This window comes from Channa argus, chromosome 7, assembly GCF_033026475.1.
Source record: "Channa argus isolate prfri chromosome 7, Channa argus male v1.0, whole genome shotgun sequence".
Lineage (NCBI taxonomy): Eukaryota > Metazoa > Chordata > Actinopteri > Anabantiformes > Channidae > Channa > Channa argus.
Window position 1 is genome coordinate 4958887 of NC_090203.1, and position 15842 is coordinate 4974728.

At 39.0% G+C, this 15842-nt stretch overlaps 1 protein-coding gene across 2 annotated transcripts in view; it reads right to left on the reverse strand.

Annotated features, from left to right (window-relative positions):
• Nucleotides 1-15842, reverse strand: part of LOC137131098 (inactive phospholipase C-like protein 2) — a 34147-nt gene that overhangs the window by 14629 nt on the left and 3676 nt on the right. For both annotated transcript variants that reach the window (XM_067511924.1, XM_067511925.1), the window contains exon 3: nucleotides 531-3014. In XM_067511924.1, the coding sequence (XP_067368025.1) occupies nucleotides 531-3014 (2484 nt within the window). The remainder of the gene's footprint in view (nucleotides 1-530; nucleotides 3015-15842) is intronic.

Below are 15842 nucleotides of genomic sequence, written 5' to 3' on the forward strand. Positions count from 1 at the left end.
CAACTGAGGATAGAGGAACCCAAATATGACATAAATGTCAACTCGAAAAAAGACAAAGTCGTGCTGTTTTCATGACCCCGTGGGAGAAAGGCTTTTTCAATATCAGGAAAAAAGGTTTGGGATGACTCTTGTGCTTTTGTTGGTAAATGGCTTCATAAAGAAGTAACCTCTCACTCTTACAAATTACACTTAGCATAATGTTTCTCGGGTTGTTTCCTTGCATTGCTTTTTACTTTTACACTGAACATAAGGATTAGCTCACATTGGATTCAGTGAAGCCTGGTTGTTTTGGGTTTTTTGTTTTTTTTTTAAGAGAGGGATTTTTTTTTTTAGACACTCAAGACTCCTAATTGTGATTGTGGTTATAATGTATGCTGGACTCGGGGCTACATCTTATCCAAACTACACTTTCAGAGTAAAACCTTTTCACCACGCTAACCCATTAAACCACGAGGATACTATTGGCTTAAAAAGGTAATGATACGAGTGATTAAAAAAAAAAAAAAAAAAAATTGTTTTTAATATCTTACCTGCATGTTTTCTCTGAGGTCCGTTGCTTCCCTCAGTGGCAGCAAGGCTGTTTTGAAGACATCATCCACAGCCTTAATCAACAGCACTCTCATGCTGGCATACTCTCTGCTCCTCTTGCCTTTTCGTACAGACAGTCCCCTTTTGTGGGGTTTGCCGCCTCCTCTTCGATTGGTCATGGCCACGTGAACAAACAACAAGGTGTGTGGCAGAATTTCCCCCGTCAGAGACTGCAGAGGTATATGGCGGAAACCTGGCTGGAGACACTCGAAGGGGATTGTGTACTGGCCAATAAATTCATCCCCAATAAAGTCATCATCTAGCACCACAAAACGCACCATTGCAAGTTCCGGGAGATTAATCTGGAACTCAAAGCTCTCGTCGAAGAGAGGGTTGTCCCCATTCTGGTGAACAGTTTTAGTCCTTTGTTCAGCACAGTCAGCAGGAATGCCGTGTATCTCCACATATACGTAGGGATCTACTACATCTCCTTTGGCACCTGAGCCTTTGGGTTTGGGGAAGTTTTGACCACTGATGATCTTGATGTGCAAGAGCTGTGGAGAAACACCGGGCACTGAATCTTTAGTGTTGGCACTGAAATATGAAACCTGCTCCCTCATAATTGCTGGACGCAGCACATAACCACAGTTCCCGTTCTGGCGGAACCAGCCAATGTTTAAATCCATCATCAGGCCTGGAGTTTGGTAGTTCATAGCCACGATCTGGCAACCACACTTCCAGAAATCTTGGGGATTCATGTTGCTGGAATCAATCCGCATGGGACTGGGGTAAATTCGTGATAGGAACTTCTTGTTGTAGTTCACAAAATCACCTGGAAAGTCGCTGGCAGAGCGGCTGGCAAGGACCTCATTGAATGAGCACATCTCCCAGTGCTTCTGGCTCCGAAAGGACGTTGAGAAGTCTTTGAACTCCACAGACTTGCACAAAGTCACCAGATCGGAGAGGTCTTTAGAAAGCTGGAATTTCTTGGGTGCAATAGTTTGTTGTTCAGTTGACTCAATGCTCATTCTTTGAGACATCTCCGCGCCTTCGTCCTCATCTGTCACCTCACCTTCTGAAGCAGTGCAATTGGTGCCCAGTTTCTTCCCCTTCAGAAGGATCTTTCCCTTCAGATCAGACGGAGAGGGGAGGTAGCAGTCCTCAGATTTAGGTGGATTTAGATGGATCTTGTCTCCGAGTATCTTTTTCAGGTGCTGAAACATAACTCTCTGCTGCTTTAGGGAACAGTGGTTTTCTAAACAAAGTATCAGTGGATACTCCGATGCAGCAAAGGCGTACTTGTTGACGTTGTCGATGACGCTGCGAAAAGCGATCTGGGAAGTCATCGTGTGACCAGTGTAAATGACAGGTTCGTTATCATGCCCATCCCACACATCCAGCTCCACACTGCGGCAGCCCATCTTGAGGGCACGAATATAGCCAGTCACATCTGAAGGACCTCTGAACTGATCTTCTATCAGGTATGTATTGTGGGATGAATTGATGTAATAGTGAGACAAGGGTTGGCTCATATCTTGGCAGACAGTTTTTTGTTCAGGGTCAAATATATGGCACTCCGGTGACATGAGATAGTTGGTAAATCCATGGAGAGACAGCCAACCCTTGAACTGGCCCTCTTTAGATGGCTCATATTTCCGAATTACCTCTAAACTGGTGTCCTCACTGACTTCGGCCATACCCTGCTCGGCCTCCAGAAATATCATTAAGTCCTTGGAATCCATGAATTCTTTGTTGCTGGAGAACTGAACAAAGAGAAAATAAATTTCCGGCCTGGTGTTAAGATCGTGAAAGACCTCAACGAATTCCTCTTTTGTCACATCAGAACCTGCTTTGTCGTTGGCTTTGTGAAGCTCCTTAAACTTCAGTTCTATTTTCACATTTTTAAGTCCTGGGTTTAGCTTTTTGACTAGCTGCACAGCAGCACATATACTTATTTGTTTGCTGTTGTTACTGTCTGCATCATCAAAAAGTTCACCTAGCCATGATGAGCGCATGTTGTTTTGACTGCTCTCCATCATATTTAACGAATGTTTTCCGTAGGAGATCAGGTACCTCAGCCCAGTAACCCATATATTCGCCACATCTGCAGTGTTTGCCACCAAGTCCAGAGACTCATAGTTTTCCCCAAAAATGACTGAGAAAGCACAGTCCTCCGATATCTGATCATAGGTTCCATTAGTTCTAAAAGTGTCTGTATTTTTTCCTGACCGAACCTCCTTGATGGATTTTATATCAATTTTGGCCTTTTCTGATTCTTTCTTTGAGGGCTCCCATCTCAAGGACTGCATGTCGGCATCAAGAAGAAAGTAGCGGTGGTAAATGCGCGAATTGGATCGCACTTTTTTGAGCTCAGAGCCGTCCACCATCGCACTGATGCAGTCGCTTGCACTGCTAATTTTCTTCTCAGTGGGCATGCTGCTGAATGATACAGTCTTCTTTCTTTCTTTCCGTTGTCTTGAGGCATCCTGTAAAGAGAGAACATGTTCATTAATAAAAAATAAAATAATTTTATAATAATTTCTATTTTACTGTTTTATGTTTAAGTTGACATAGTATAGTGCGTATCTATTCTGTAAATCCACATTTTTTGTTTTTTTGTTTGTTTCCTAAGCAGTTTGAAGATGGAAGGGTCTTGCACAAAAAATGCTTTTTTCCCTCATTTTGTTTTTACAGCTAAGAGGAAAGAAACATAAGAGCAGCATTGCTCAAAAATCAAAATACAGTTAATTGTGTGCACACATAAAATTTTGGCTAAGGCAAAATAAAACTATAAATGAACTTCACATCCATTGTCCTACTCAAACCAGCCAATGTGTTGCTTACTGTATGTAAAGATCGTCCTTTCATGTCATTAATTTGGAGTAAATCAAACTAAACATATTGAGAGTCATTGCTAAAGCAACCTTAAGCCTGGTCTCCACAGCATGGATTTATCATAATTACTGCATAAATGAAATAAAATCTGAATACAAGCACTGGCCTTAATGCCTTTAACAGTAGGCATGTTTCAGTTAGGTGGCTTTGAGTCTGATAAGTGTTTTTTTACAGTAGGATTCAAAATTAAATATTAGTTCCTATTTGTTAACCTTGAGACCAAAGGAATTAAGTCAAATCTCAACTACACGGGACAATACAGCCCAACAACATGCTTCCTGCCCCGATGCAGCCTACAGTTTTCATGTGTTGTCTGCACTTCCTGCCCCTCTTCATTTCTCTCTGAGAATTTACTGAGCAGACTCACGACAGCAACATCCTTGGGTGACCTAAGGTACCTGTCACTGTATATTATAGAGATGGAACAGGGAAGCTCCCTCAGGAAAGTATCACCCACACAAATCTAGTCAACTACAGAAGTCACATTTCTGACATTTTCAGTGAACCCTGCTCTTTCCACTGCAGCAGTTTATATTAGCACAAGGATACAATTTTATTTTTAGATTATTTAGGCTTCTGTCACAGATTTACCAGCAGCCAAAACTAAGGAGTGCTCAACATGAAGTCCCATCTGAAAACCTTCACAGCCTCCTATGCAATCAAACTCAGATGTGCACACAGAATAAAAACAGCGGTGCTTAGGCGCTTTATCACGGCCTTGTGAAGTAAGGTCACAAATTAATGGGTAACGTATGATTACTCAGTGTCTACTTCTACTTTTCTATGCACACATTTTTTGCCGCTGCTTATTGAAAGGAGGTGTTTGGTGGTATGTGGCTGCTGCCATTCTTCTCAGGATTTCACTCTACTTCCTTTGCCAAAACTAGACAACAATATGGCACACACCCATCTCTGTCTTAGCATATGTTATTATTTCCTGAGGGGACTAGTTCTTATGCAGCAGTCCCTATTCTGCCTCTGGTGGAGGTCAGGTGGCCCTAGTTGTATCAGTCCTTAAATGGTATGGAAAAAGGTGTGACCACCATTATCAGATTATCCATTTACTGTAAAATCAGATTTATGCTTTATAGGGTACATCTAGACACAAACATCACATCATCTCCAACTATAAACTCATAGGGAACTGGGATCAAGAATTTTTGTGTTAGCAAAAAGCACATCACTAAATCAAACTTTACAATGGAAAGAAGACTTAAAAAGCTCCAAGTGATGTCAGCACATAAACTTGTATACAACCTTGGCCTTTGCTAAAGAATTTGACTTTGTGTGTTTTAGCAAAAGGGATAAATGATTACTTTTAAGGACTAAGGGACCATTTGTGCTAAAAATGACATATTTCCACTTTAACTTTACTGGCTTGTAAAGTACATTTCATAAGTCATTGAGTACATACTGAGTCATTGGTATTGACCAACAATAGGATTCAAACCCATTTGATGCGTAATCACCATTTTGGGTTGATATGCAATAAGCACAACAGTTTTTGGAGCTGTACCTGTTAACTCAATGTTAGGGAAATAAGATATAAGTCAAGCTTTCATCTTAAGTCCTGATTTCGTCATTTTAGTTAGTTCACGTACATTTTGAAATAAAATCAAAAGAACATAAAAAAGAAATTATTAATTTCATGGTGTGTCGTAAGAAGGAGTCGGGGGCTAATCCCAGCAGAAACCACCTGACAGGGGAAATTACTTTTATGCCTTTACATACTCTTGCAATATATGTTTAGTCTGTTTAAGAGAGAGTGTGTGTGTGTGAGTAGGAGGGAGAAGGAGACAGGGTGAGAAAGAGCCAAATACAGGAAGAAACCATGAAATGGCAAGATCGAGAGAGTGACCGAATGCTCGGGAATCCCATAGGAATCCGAATCCCCTAGTGGGCTGAATGCTGCATTTTTTTCTGGCTCAATGAGCAGCTATGACAGCTGTACACAATTCAGGACATCACGGGGTCGGGGGGTGGGGGGGTGGGGGGGTGGGGCACCACTGTTCTAACTACATCCCCTACAACAAGCAAACTGAATCACCATGCAGCAGAAACCTGCTTTCAGCTAAAGAATGGGCTTTATTTCACTCAACTAGATTAGGGAATTTCATCGGAGTGCAAATGGAAGACCATACACCATAACGCTGCTCTTTTAGTAGCCTAAAGCAACATCTTTTGTGGAAATGCATACAGTATAGCAAGTAAAGGCCCATTTAGTGATCACGGTTACGTGTGATGTTATAAAACCACTGTACGAGATTTATTCATTCAGGCTGCAAAACCTTTTACGAGTGGCAACGATCTGTCAAAAAAAGTTATGATATATACACTCACTCCTCAGACCAATAGTCACATGCTGAGTCATTTTCTGCATTAAAGTCTTCTCCGCCACATACTAAGGAAGCTGAGACACCAGCATGGTTTCCCTAAGAAGATTATGCATATCCCGCAGCCCTAACAATGGGATACATAGGTTGACTTTTTTTGGAACAACATTCCAACTCAACAGTAAATGACAAAATACCTTACAATACAAGGCTGCTCAATATTAGACAGGTTCTTATATGGTCATTTATTAATTGTTATATTGTGCTTTTAGTTTCCACAGTAGGTTTATCTTCTGGGGCTCTGATTATGCTCCCATACGCTTTGTGTGGAAAACAAAGCTGAAAAAAAAAAAGCATGGTTAAACTTCTTTCCTAATGCAATACATTATTTTCATGCAAAGCCCTGCCGTGGCACACATTCACATAAACAGACAAAGAGATCAAAAATATGTACAGATATACACATGAATACAGCCTGGGCTCTCTACGTCTATGGCTGGTATTTTGCATGATATTTTGCATGATATTGCAGACGCGGACATTCTCAGGAAGATGGCTAGTACTTATGAGCAAGTTACAATCTAAATCTGGATATGTGTTGCATGAATGTTCGCTTCTTTTGAAGACTAAATAATTCAACTGTAGTGGTTATAATTTCTGCATTCTATCATACTTCAAAGTGTTTGCTATTACACATATGTAAATACAAAATGACATTAAAATAATTGCTACTGCAGGGTGGGAGAGCTGGGATCTTAAAGGCTTAAAAAAAAAAAAAAAAAAAAAAAAAAAAAAAAAAAAAAAAAAAAAAAAAAAAAAACCACACTACAGATTTAGGGACAGTTTGGTTTTTAGAACAGCAGGAAAAAAATATTTTATTTGAAAACAGTTATGTATTATGGATCCCTAAGATGCAGTGCATTCACTCTGTTTGCCCTAAATGTTGGATGAATTCAAGCAGCCAGTCATGTACATTTCCCTCCAAGTGGCTTTCATCTGGCCATTCTATCATAAAAGGTCTGATTGATGGAGCTGCAGAGATGGTCGTCCTTAAGGCAGTTCTATCAGAGCAACCAATTGGTTCGTGCTCACTCCACTGACCATGGCCCTTCTTTCTTCTTTACTAATTGACGTCATTGTGCTCCTGGAAACATTAGAGGCTTTAGAAAATGGTGTTAGACCCTTGCTGTGATCAGGCCCTCGCTAAAACCTTTTTATGGAGGTCTTAATTTGTCATTATGGGCTTCTGAATGTAGGGTGACTTTGATTTTGAAAGGATATCTATGGTACAACACAATTAAAGATGAAAAGAGTGAAGGGATCTGAAAACCTTTCTGAAGCCACAGTGTATGGAATCTAATTTGTTCTGAATAGCTGCTTGCTATAATTGCATAACAACAACAACAACAACAGGGAGATCTTTTGCATTTAACCAAGTAGTCAGAAGCAAGACTGTGTTAACAGCACCTGGTAAAGTTCAACAGGCTGGGAAGCCTGAGATGAAAACAAAGTTAATGTGTGATATAGAGATGGGAGAGTATAAAGGTGAGAGAAGCCTTTAGAAAAACAAACTAGAACAAAAGGAGTCAAAAGGAAACCTCACCAGTGACAATAAGGAAGAGGAAATAAATGCACCGAAAGCCAGTACTGTGCTGTTACAGTGTGTTGTGAAAACTTGTGAAGCGGTGATGACACTCCTTTTGCACACACTGCAACTGTGGCATTAATTTATACAACCACACAACGCACTACAAAATACAAGCAGATGAAGCTATCAAGGCAAACAAAAACACCTGAATGTTTCTTCCACCTGCACAGTCTGACCTATTAAAAGACTGGAAGACAAAAAAAACAAAAAAACAAAGTGCGTCAATGTTTTTTTTCCCCCATTGCTGTAACAGTACAGCACAAATGAACCTTTCCACTCCTCTGTGCTGAGATTTGTTTTTATGAAGAGAAACCTCATCAGGTGAATTATGACATAAACAAGTCAATAACCTGTCCACGAGAACCTCTACATGTATTCATCATTTAATATTCTAACAGTTATTTGCTAAAGACTCGTTGTCATTAAAATTCAAATTTCGAGACTTTGTTTTTCCCGCTGCAATGCAGTCGAATCCCCCAGGAGTTTGAACCTGGTAAAGGCCCAGCTGCTGCTGCCGTTCTGTACCATGTGATATCAGTTGTTGATCGAATTAAATGTGAAGAGGGTGAGTACCCTGGGTGTACACTTTTACTCCCAGAGTAAACTACTACAGTATTTCCTGAATCAACATAACTGAGAGCAACATGTCTATTTCTGGAAGACTGTGGCTGGGATTAAAAAGTTGTGTGATTTTAGATGCATGCCCCCAACTTTGACTATATATTGGTGGTTTGTTTATTTTTTTTTACTTTTATTATTCACACAGGTTTTTCATACCAGCCCATGTTTATAATTATTACGATACAATTCAAGTCCTTAAGTAAATAAATTAAAGTAAACTGAGTTTGTTACCCTTGTAGCTGCAACATCTGCAATGATCTCCTTATAAACTGGTGTTACAGCTGGTTAAACAATTATCCTTCAAGTTTACTCAGTGCTGGTTCTGGTTTCTGACAATTTACAAATTACAAACGCCTGATTCATATCTCATTTGTTGCTCAACTATTTCCAAACAACAGGAGAGGCTTTTTTTTCCACCCAGAATTAACGCTTTCTTATACTCTTCAAGTGTGCACATGTTCACAGGCTCCCGTGGGAGTACGTGCAATTTTCTTTTCTCTTTTTTTCAAAGTCATAGGGGGAAATTCTCTTTATATACCACACATACTATATGGCACAGCCCAATTTTTTTAGTGGCATGGTATGGTATGTTTTGATGAAGCATATTGCAATAACCAACACCTACATTGTGATGTCCATCACTCAGTTGTTCTTTTATGTGTACAGCTGACAAGTGAACTAATCAGGCATAAGGTCTTGGCCCCTGTGTGGCCACCATAGAACCAAAAGAATCATTTGGACCACATACAGTATTGGTCAACTCTAGTTTTGGTTAACCAATAACACATGTTTGTAGCTCGGCTTTACTAGTTAGTTTATTGGTGATAATGCAGTCACAAGGGGCCACAAGCCAGTGTTTTCTTGTGCCAGTGCCAAGTCTGGACAAATGCAGAGGGTCAGGAAGGGCATCAAACGTAAAACACATGCCAAATTAAACATGCGAATCATGACTTCCACACCGAATCGAAGTTCCATACCGGATCAGTCGGGGCCCGGGGCTGTTGACCTACAGGGTGCCGGTGGAAATTAGGCTACTGTTGGTCGAAGAAGGAGAGGAGGAAAGTGTGTTCATAGGCAGAGATCAGAGTGGTCAGAGTGTGAGAATCTGTTTCCCCAGTGGTGAGAAAATAGCTCAGATCAGTAGAAGGATGCTGAGGTTGGAGCTGCCAGGCAAGAGGTCTAGAGTAAGACCAAAGAGGAGGTTTGTGCATGTAGTGAGAGAGGACATGAAGTTAGTCGGTGTGACAGAAGAGGATGCGGAGGACAGGGTTAGATGGAGACACATGATTCGTTGTGGTGAACAGCCCAAATTAAAAGAAGAAGTAGTTGGTTTTATTTGGGTGATACTTAAAATCATCTAAATTTAGTAGTGCGTGTTTTATTAATAGTGAGCAAATACTTCACTTTTTTTGAACTGTGGCAGAGTTTAGTCTTTCAGAGGAGAGAGGTTTAAAGAGTTTAAACAAAAATGGTATTGATTTGTGCTAATAAGAAAAATGTGATGATACCCCATGAATAGTTTCTGTACTTTAATAACACAGCTAATTTGTCACATTTACACAATATACTGTAAATCTGTTTGGCAGGCTGCAGCTTATGCTTGTTACTTGAAGGACACGTGAAGAGTCTTCGGAAAGCTGATAAAAGTTGCTTTGTGACAAAGAGGGTGAACACTCTTTGTAGCAGAGATTCACGTTATTTTTGCTTAATGATGTTATGGTAAAGTTAGTTTGGGATAGACGTGATCAAAAAAAACGAAAAACACTAGTGACCTTGTCCCTGGTTCTCCTGAAAAAGAGATCGAACTCACTGCACGTAGCGCTACAATGATTTCAAACAATTTAAATAGTCGCAAAAATAGGAAATCTATAAGTAGCGGTCAATGTTGATATTGTGGCAGGGAGACACAAATCAATGTTTGGGAAACTGCAGGCCATCACATGTATTTTTCACTTGCCCAATTGGGCAAAACTTGTTTACAAAAAACAAATTAATTTAAAATTATGTATATTCAATTTAGAATTAAATCCTGAACAAATAAAATCCATAGTCAACATTCATTTGATGTGGTACATAAAGCAAAAATGGGCTCAACTCCACTAAATATATAGTTATATTAATTTTAGTCTTACTTACCATTACCACAAAGCTTGGCACAAACTGACTTGAGCGAAACTGTGGAAACGTATTGATGCGTTTCCCAGCTTCCCATTTCCCCTTAGATACTGCTCTGCTGTTTATCCAGCTTTAGAAATACAAAATCACTCATGATGTGTGACCTCTCTTTGCCACAATTTCCTCTGCCCCGCCTTGTATAGACATTTGATTTTCCTCGTTCGCCCATTTTTAAGTTTTTAGTGTTCCTTGGTGTGGCCTGTACATGTGACTTCACTAAAAAAAAAAAAAAAAGCTGACATCATGAAAGCTTTTTATTGTAGTAATTTCAGTTATTAGGGTATAGCCTCTAAAAAAGGACGTCATATGGTTAAAATATTTTGCTGATGAAATAGGAGGGGCTAAATTCTTTTCCTTTGGTCTGTTCCATTTCAGGGGTCGCCACAGCGAATCATGTGCAACCATCTAACCCTGTCCCCAAATCCAAAGGCCAAATTTCACTGTAACATGTACAGTATGTGTACAAATTCTCCATGTTGACAATAAACCCTTCTTCTTCCACCATGTAGGGCCAGTACATACTAATTGTTTTGTTCAACTTTAAGCTTGACCATGTAATTTTCTACAACAATTTCCAAGACTATTTCATGTCTACTAATGTGAATGAATCAACCAGCAAGCCAATACTCTGAATCATTATGAGTACTATTCCTCCTTTCATTTCACTGGGAGCCCATTCCCTCAGTATGACGGGCATTCCCTAGATAGAACAAGACAAGGCAAAATAAAGAAACAAATGCTAAAATGGACTCGTCTCACATTGCTCTGCAAAGAAGAAGTCCACTTTTAACGAGTTCAGAAGCAAGAAAATGAATCGTCAACCTTAAAACATGGTAGACATAAGTGGACCCAACCTGCCGACCCTGACAGGTCTATAGGAACAAAAGCTGCCTAAAATACACAGGTATTGCTAATCTGGGGTCATAAGCCTTTAACCGAAGATGCAAAAGGCAACGTCAATGGGATTAGAGAGGACTACAGTGGAGGGACGTGTACCGTTTTTCAAAATCTAAATCCTTCAAATCAAAAGGAAGAAAGCAGTACCTATGGTTCCCTTAAGGAAAGACTGCTATAGGGTTAGAAAGTGACTCAATAGTATAATTTCTCTTTTATGCATCTCAGCATATAATTGCATCATGATAAAATACTCATGTCTGTTGTTCACATTCCTCTGGTCTGACTAAGAAAGTGTTCTTTTTTTGTGAAATCTCAGGGACTTCACATAAAACTGTCTTTTTTTTTTTAAATGACACGACAATGGTCTCAATTAATCTGCAACAAAATGGAACAAAGGACAACATGTAACCCAGTGTAAGAGTGTAGAACTGTTATTAGAACTAGAGAAAAATATAGATTTTGTGAATATCCTTTGAACAATTCAATATCAGCTATAAATCCAAAGATCATTGTCTTCTGCACCTGTTCCTAGTTACATTAAACATGTTATATACAGTTACTGTTACTTCTTGTAAGCCGTTCAGTTAGTGCTGTGTATAAAAATGTCAACTTTGCGTGAAACTAGTTATTACAAAGTGCACAAAAACATTATGAGCTTAAAAGAGAAGTTGGTAGATGACAGTTGACTATATTATTCATCTTTAGTTACGACATTGCAGTAGACTGTGATGTGAATGCTTGTCTATGCAAACCCTCAGTTCACGGGACTGTCGTGACTCAGATTGGTCAGCTGACCGGCTACAGTTGATCTAGAGAATACGTCTGACAAGGACAGACTGAAAAAAATAATATAAACTGTTCTGAGCTTTACATTTGGGATTATCTGTGATTACAAGACGTGATGGATGGAATTTGAGTGAACAGTGTGTGCATTCAACTTCATTCAGTCTGGCCAGACAAAGGTACATATGCTAACGTTAGTTGGAGCACCTGCTGCTGATAGTCCATGTGTAAATAGCATTTATATAACTATATGTGTACATTATTCTTGCTCAACTGTTACGCGAGTGTAAACAAAAATACTGTAATGCACCGTTTTACTGATTTGCATTTGCTCCAAAAAAAGAAAAAAACATTATTCAGCATTTTTTTCTAAACAGAAAACGTTTACAGGTTAGTTTCTTATGTGATCCATTTCCAATTTTGTATTCAGGGTTCATAGCTTTTCCAGCACTTTCCAGCTGTGGTAAATTAGATATTTGCACAAATTGATGAGGATTGATTAAGGCTTGAAAAAGCTGCGGATTGCAAAGCATGTGAAAGCATTTTTTTCACTTTGCTATAGCCATAAGTTGGCTGGTTTTGCTTTGGGGTGGGGTCACACATAAAAACAGCTCGACCGATCAGTCACACAGAGAGGACCAAGCGACACCCAAGTGTAACATTTTCATTTTTAGATTCATTTAATACTCCTCCTCATGAGCGTATTAACTACTCAGTCACACCACTATTGTGAAAGACATACAGTTTCAGTTTCAAGGACATTTCATACAGTGAAAACACAGCATTAAATTATATATTGAAGAAAGTCATAGTGTTGCTCACTTGATGAAAGAAGAAAAAATTAAATTGCAGATTCTAGTGCTTAATGCAACATTGTTATTTACTTTATGTACCTTAATCAAAATCAAGTAAAACTGAATCGAACTTAGTCGATTCTAGGCTGTGTGAAATAAAATCTAATTGATTAGGGATATTGGTGATATATTGTAGCCCGAACTGTTATTAACCTCACACTACACACAGAATCATAAGAAAGAAATCTGTTTTATCTGGTGTAGTTCCCTATATATAAAATTTGCTACCGGCTTAGTTTCTTGTTAAGCAAGATAACCCACAGATATCAGCCGCAAATATCTGGTTTTCCAGTAAAGAAAAACGATTATCTGATATGACAATAACAAAGTAAATATGGTGCTACATTACTGCTAAAAGTCCTGTTACAGTAATATGTCAAACTACCAGTTGGCTAATCAGTTTTGTTCAATATGTTATTGAGTGTATGGACCCTCCTGTGATTGTCAGTTACCATAAATAGCTAATAGAATTAATAGACTAGACTTAGATTTCATCCAACAAAGCTTTCCCATTCACAAAGTCAACAAGAAACAGATTCTGTATGTGGTTGCTCACTGCAAACAGTTAAATAACATATTCTGACTTCATGAGGCATCAACAGTGCCACTGCACAATAAGTTCTGAAACATATTTACAGCAGAGCTGCTGCTAATCGTATAATTATAGTGACAGTCAGCTCTCTATTTTCTCTTACCAGAGGGACCTATACGATTATCTTTTAGCAACATCTCAGAGCCACAGCCTCAATAGAGCTGCAGAAACATAAATATTTTATAAAGAAACTTCATGTTAACTGTTCAAATATGTATTCTCCTCCCTTTGATTCATTCAACATTACAGTATAACTCTAGCACAATCCATCATAAGGACACAGAACCACTTTCCCCATTAATGTGTCAGAACTGTAATCCCGGCCAAGTAATTTAAGATACCCTTGACTGGGTGCGACAAGCAGGTGTAAATCAGTGACACATGAGCTGATGAATGAATAGGCAATGAATCAGGTAAGTGACTGAGTGCTGTTGCTAGTGACCTTGAACACATACAACACCGAGTAAATGCAAGATAGCTGCTGAGACCCCACATCAAAGATGGTAGTCAAAAGAATTACCCCATCAGATAAATGCCAGTAGGACGGGTGTGGGGAACTGGATTTACCCTCTGGCATGCAAACTACATAGCTCTCAGATGTATTTAGCAAATCCCTCTCAAAAGTAAAATCACATGTTGGGTTTTTGTTAAACCACAACCTGTTCTTTAGCAGAAGGCTCATAACACTTAAAGTGTGAGTTTCATGAGTGACACAATGAACAGTGGATTTGACAATGCTGGGCAATATCATCAACATTTAGATCATCACATTGTTATTGGAAATATTATGCCACCCCCTCCTGTAAAGACAATGTGCACTAGACACTTTTTCCACATCTTTTATTTGATGTTGGGCAATTTACTGAACCACTATGTTCAGTGGGAGTAGTACAAAGTTGGCTATCTTGCCTAAGAAAAGGCTTTGACTTTAACACAAAGTACTTGATATACAGTGGACAGATATATTTTTAAAGAAAGGAAACTGTAGATAGAAAAATTGTTGTTCCAAGAGAAGCACAAGATCAGTGTGTGGTTTTTAACTGAACAGCTACTGTACCTATTGTGGACCAAACAGGCACATTTTAAAGCAAACCGTCCTCAGAATATAGAGAACTGAGCAATCTGGAAACTTCTTATCAAATTAAATACAGAACAATTGTAAAATTACCTTTCATTGTGTAGTCTTATATGGCTCAGGGCCAGACACACACCAAGCCAGCATCTAAGAACGTGTGGTGATAGAGGCCAACAGGTAACTAGCACATACTCTCTGCACCTTGATGGGCAGGAAGGGAAAACAGAAGACCTACAATTGGGGACTCACTACAAATGGTTTAAAGCTACTTCTAAACAAGAAGATTATCTGATCTAATGTAAAGCACAAAAACAAAATGCTAAGCTTTATATAGGTAAAAACATTTGGAAGGGAATCTGGGTAATAAAAATTGAAGTGACAATCCGCTACACTGAATGATAGTACAATGTGATGAAGACCCAGAGAAACTCACACCACTGCTGGTCCACCATAATTATTAGCATATTGTTGTCCTGTTTCACAGAGTGCTATAACAAGCCAAGTCTGTTTTCTTCTCTTAGCATAGGTGTGAAATAAGTGTTATTAACAAAGCAATGGGAAGACTTTGCCCATTCAAAAAGATCTAGGGTGAGTAAGGAAAGTGTAACCTGGACGTTATTTCTTCTGCCACTTGCTACCCACATACAACATGGTAACAATTTACTGTTTTTAACCTAAATATACACGTCTCTATCTTTCAAAGAACAGCTAAACTGCTAAGCTGTATATATGTATATTAAGAACAAGAGGAGTTATAATTTAAAATACACAGCACCAAAGTGTGTACAGCTCTGCTAAGGCTGCACAAACCTCAAAATTTGTTTTGGTATTTGACCAAAGGCAGTGTACTGTTATACATATGCAATTTTTCTAACTGTGTGTTGTGAGTAATTTCAGTACAAAGAACAACAGTTACAAATTAGCCTTCTTCATAACGGTGGGACAATTAAAGACATGTTGATTAATGTGCAATGTCTCTGAAATAAAATACATACACAGAGAAAAGAGGTTCTCCTAAAGTGGTGCTCACACCGAGTATCCCACCCTGTGTAGGTGGCTGTCAAACAGCGGTTTCCTTTTTCATCGACAGGATGTGATCATGTGTTGAGGTCAACTTAAAATCTTCTCAGTTAAAACGGTTACCAAAGAAGGAAAACCTCCATAAATAATTATCCAACTGCTCCTGCAACGTTATAATCTTTTCTATTTTACATTAATCCATTTGATCACTATGTGCCAAAAAGGTTTCTCTTCAAAAAACACATTGCCTTTGTGTTTCACTCGGGGAGGGGGAGGGGGGGGGGGGGGGGGGGGACCTTTCGGAAAAAAACAACTACTTAAAATATACTGAGTTTTTGAATGGATAGTTAGATGGTTTAGAGGAGAGTCAATTAATATACTGGTATGTGAATAGTTAACACCACTGGAAGGATGAGTGGGT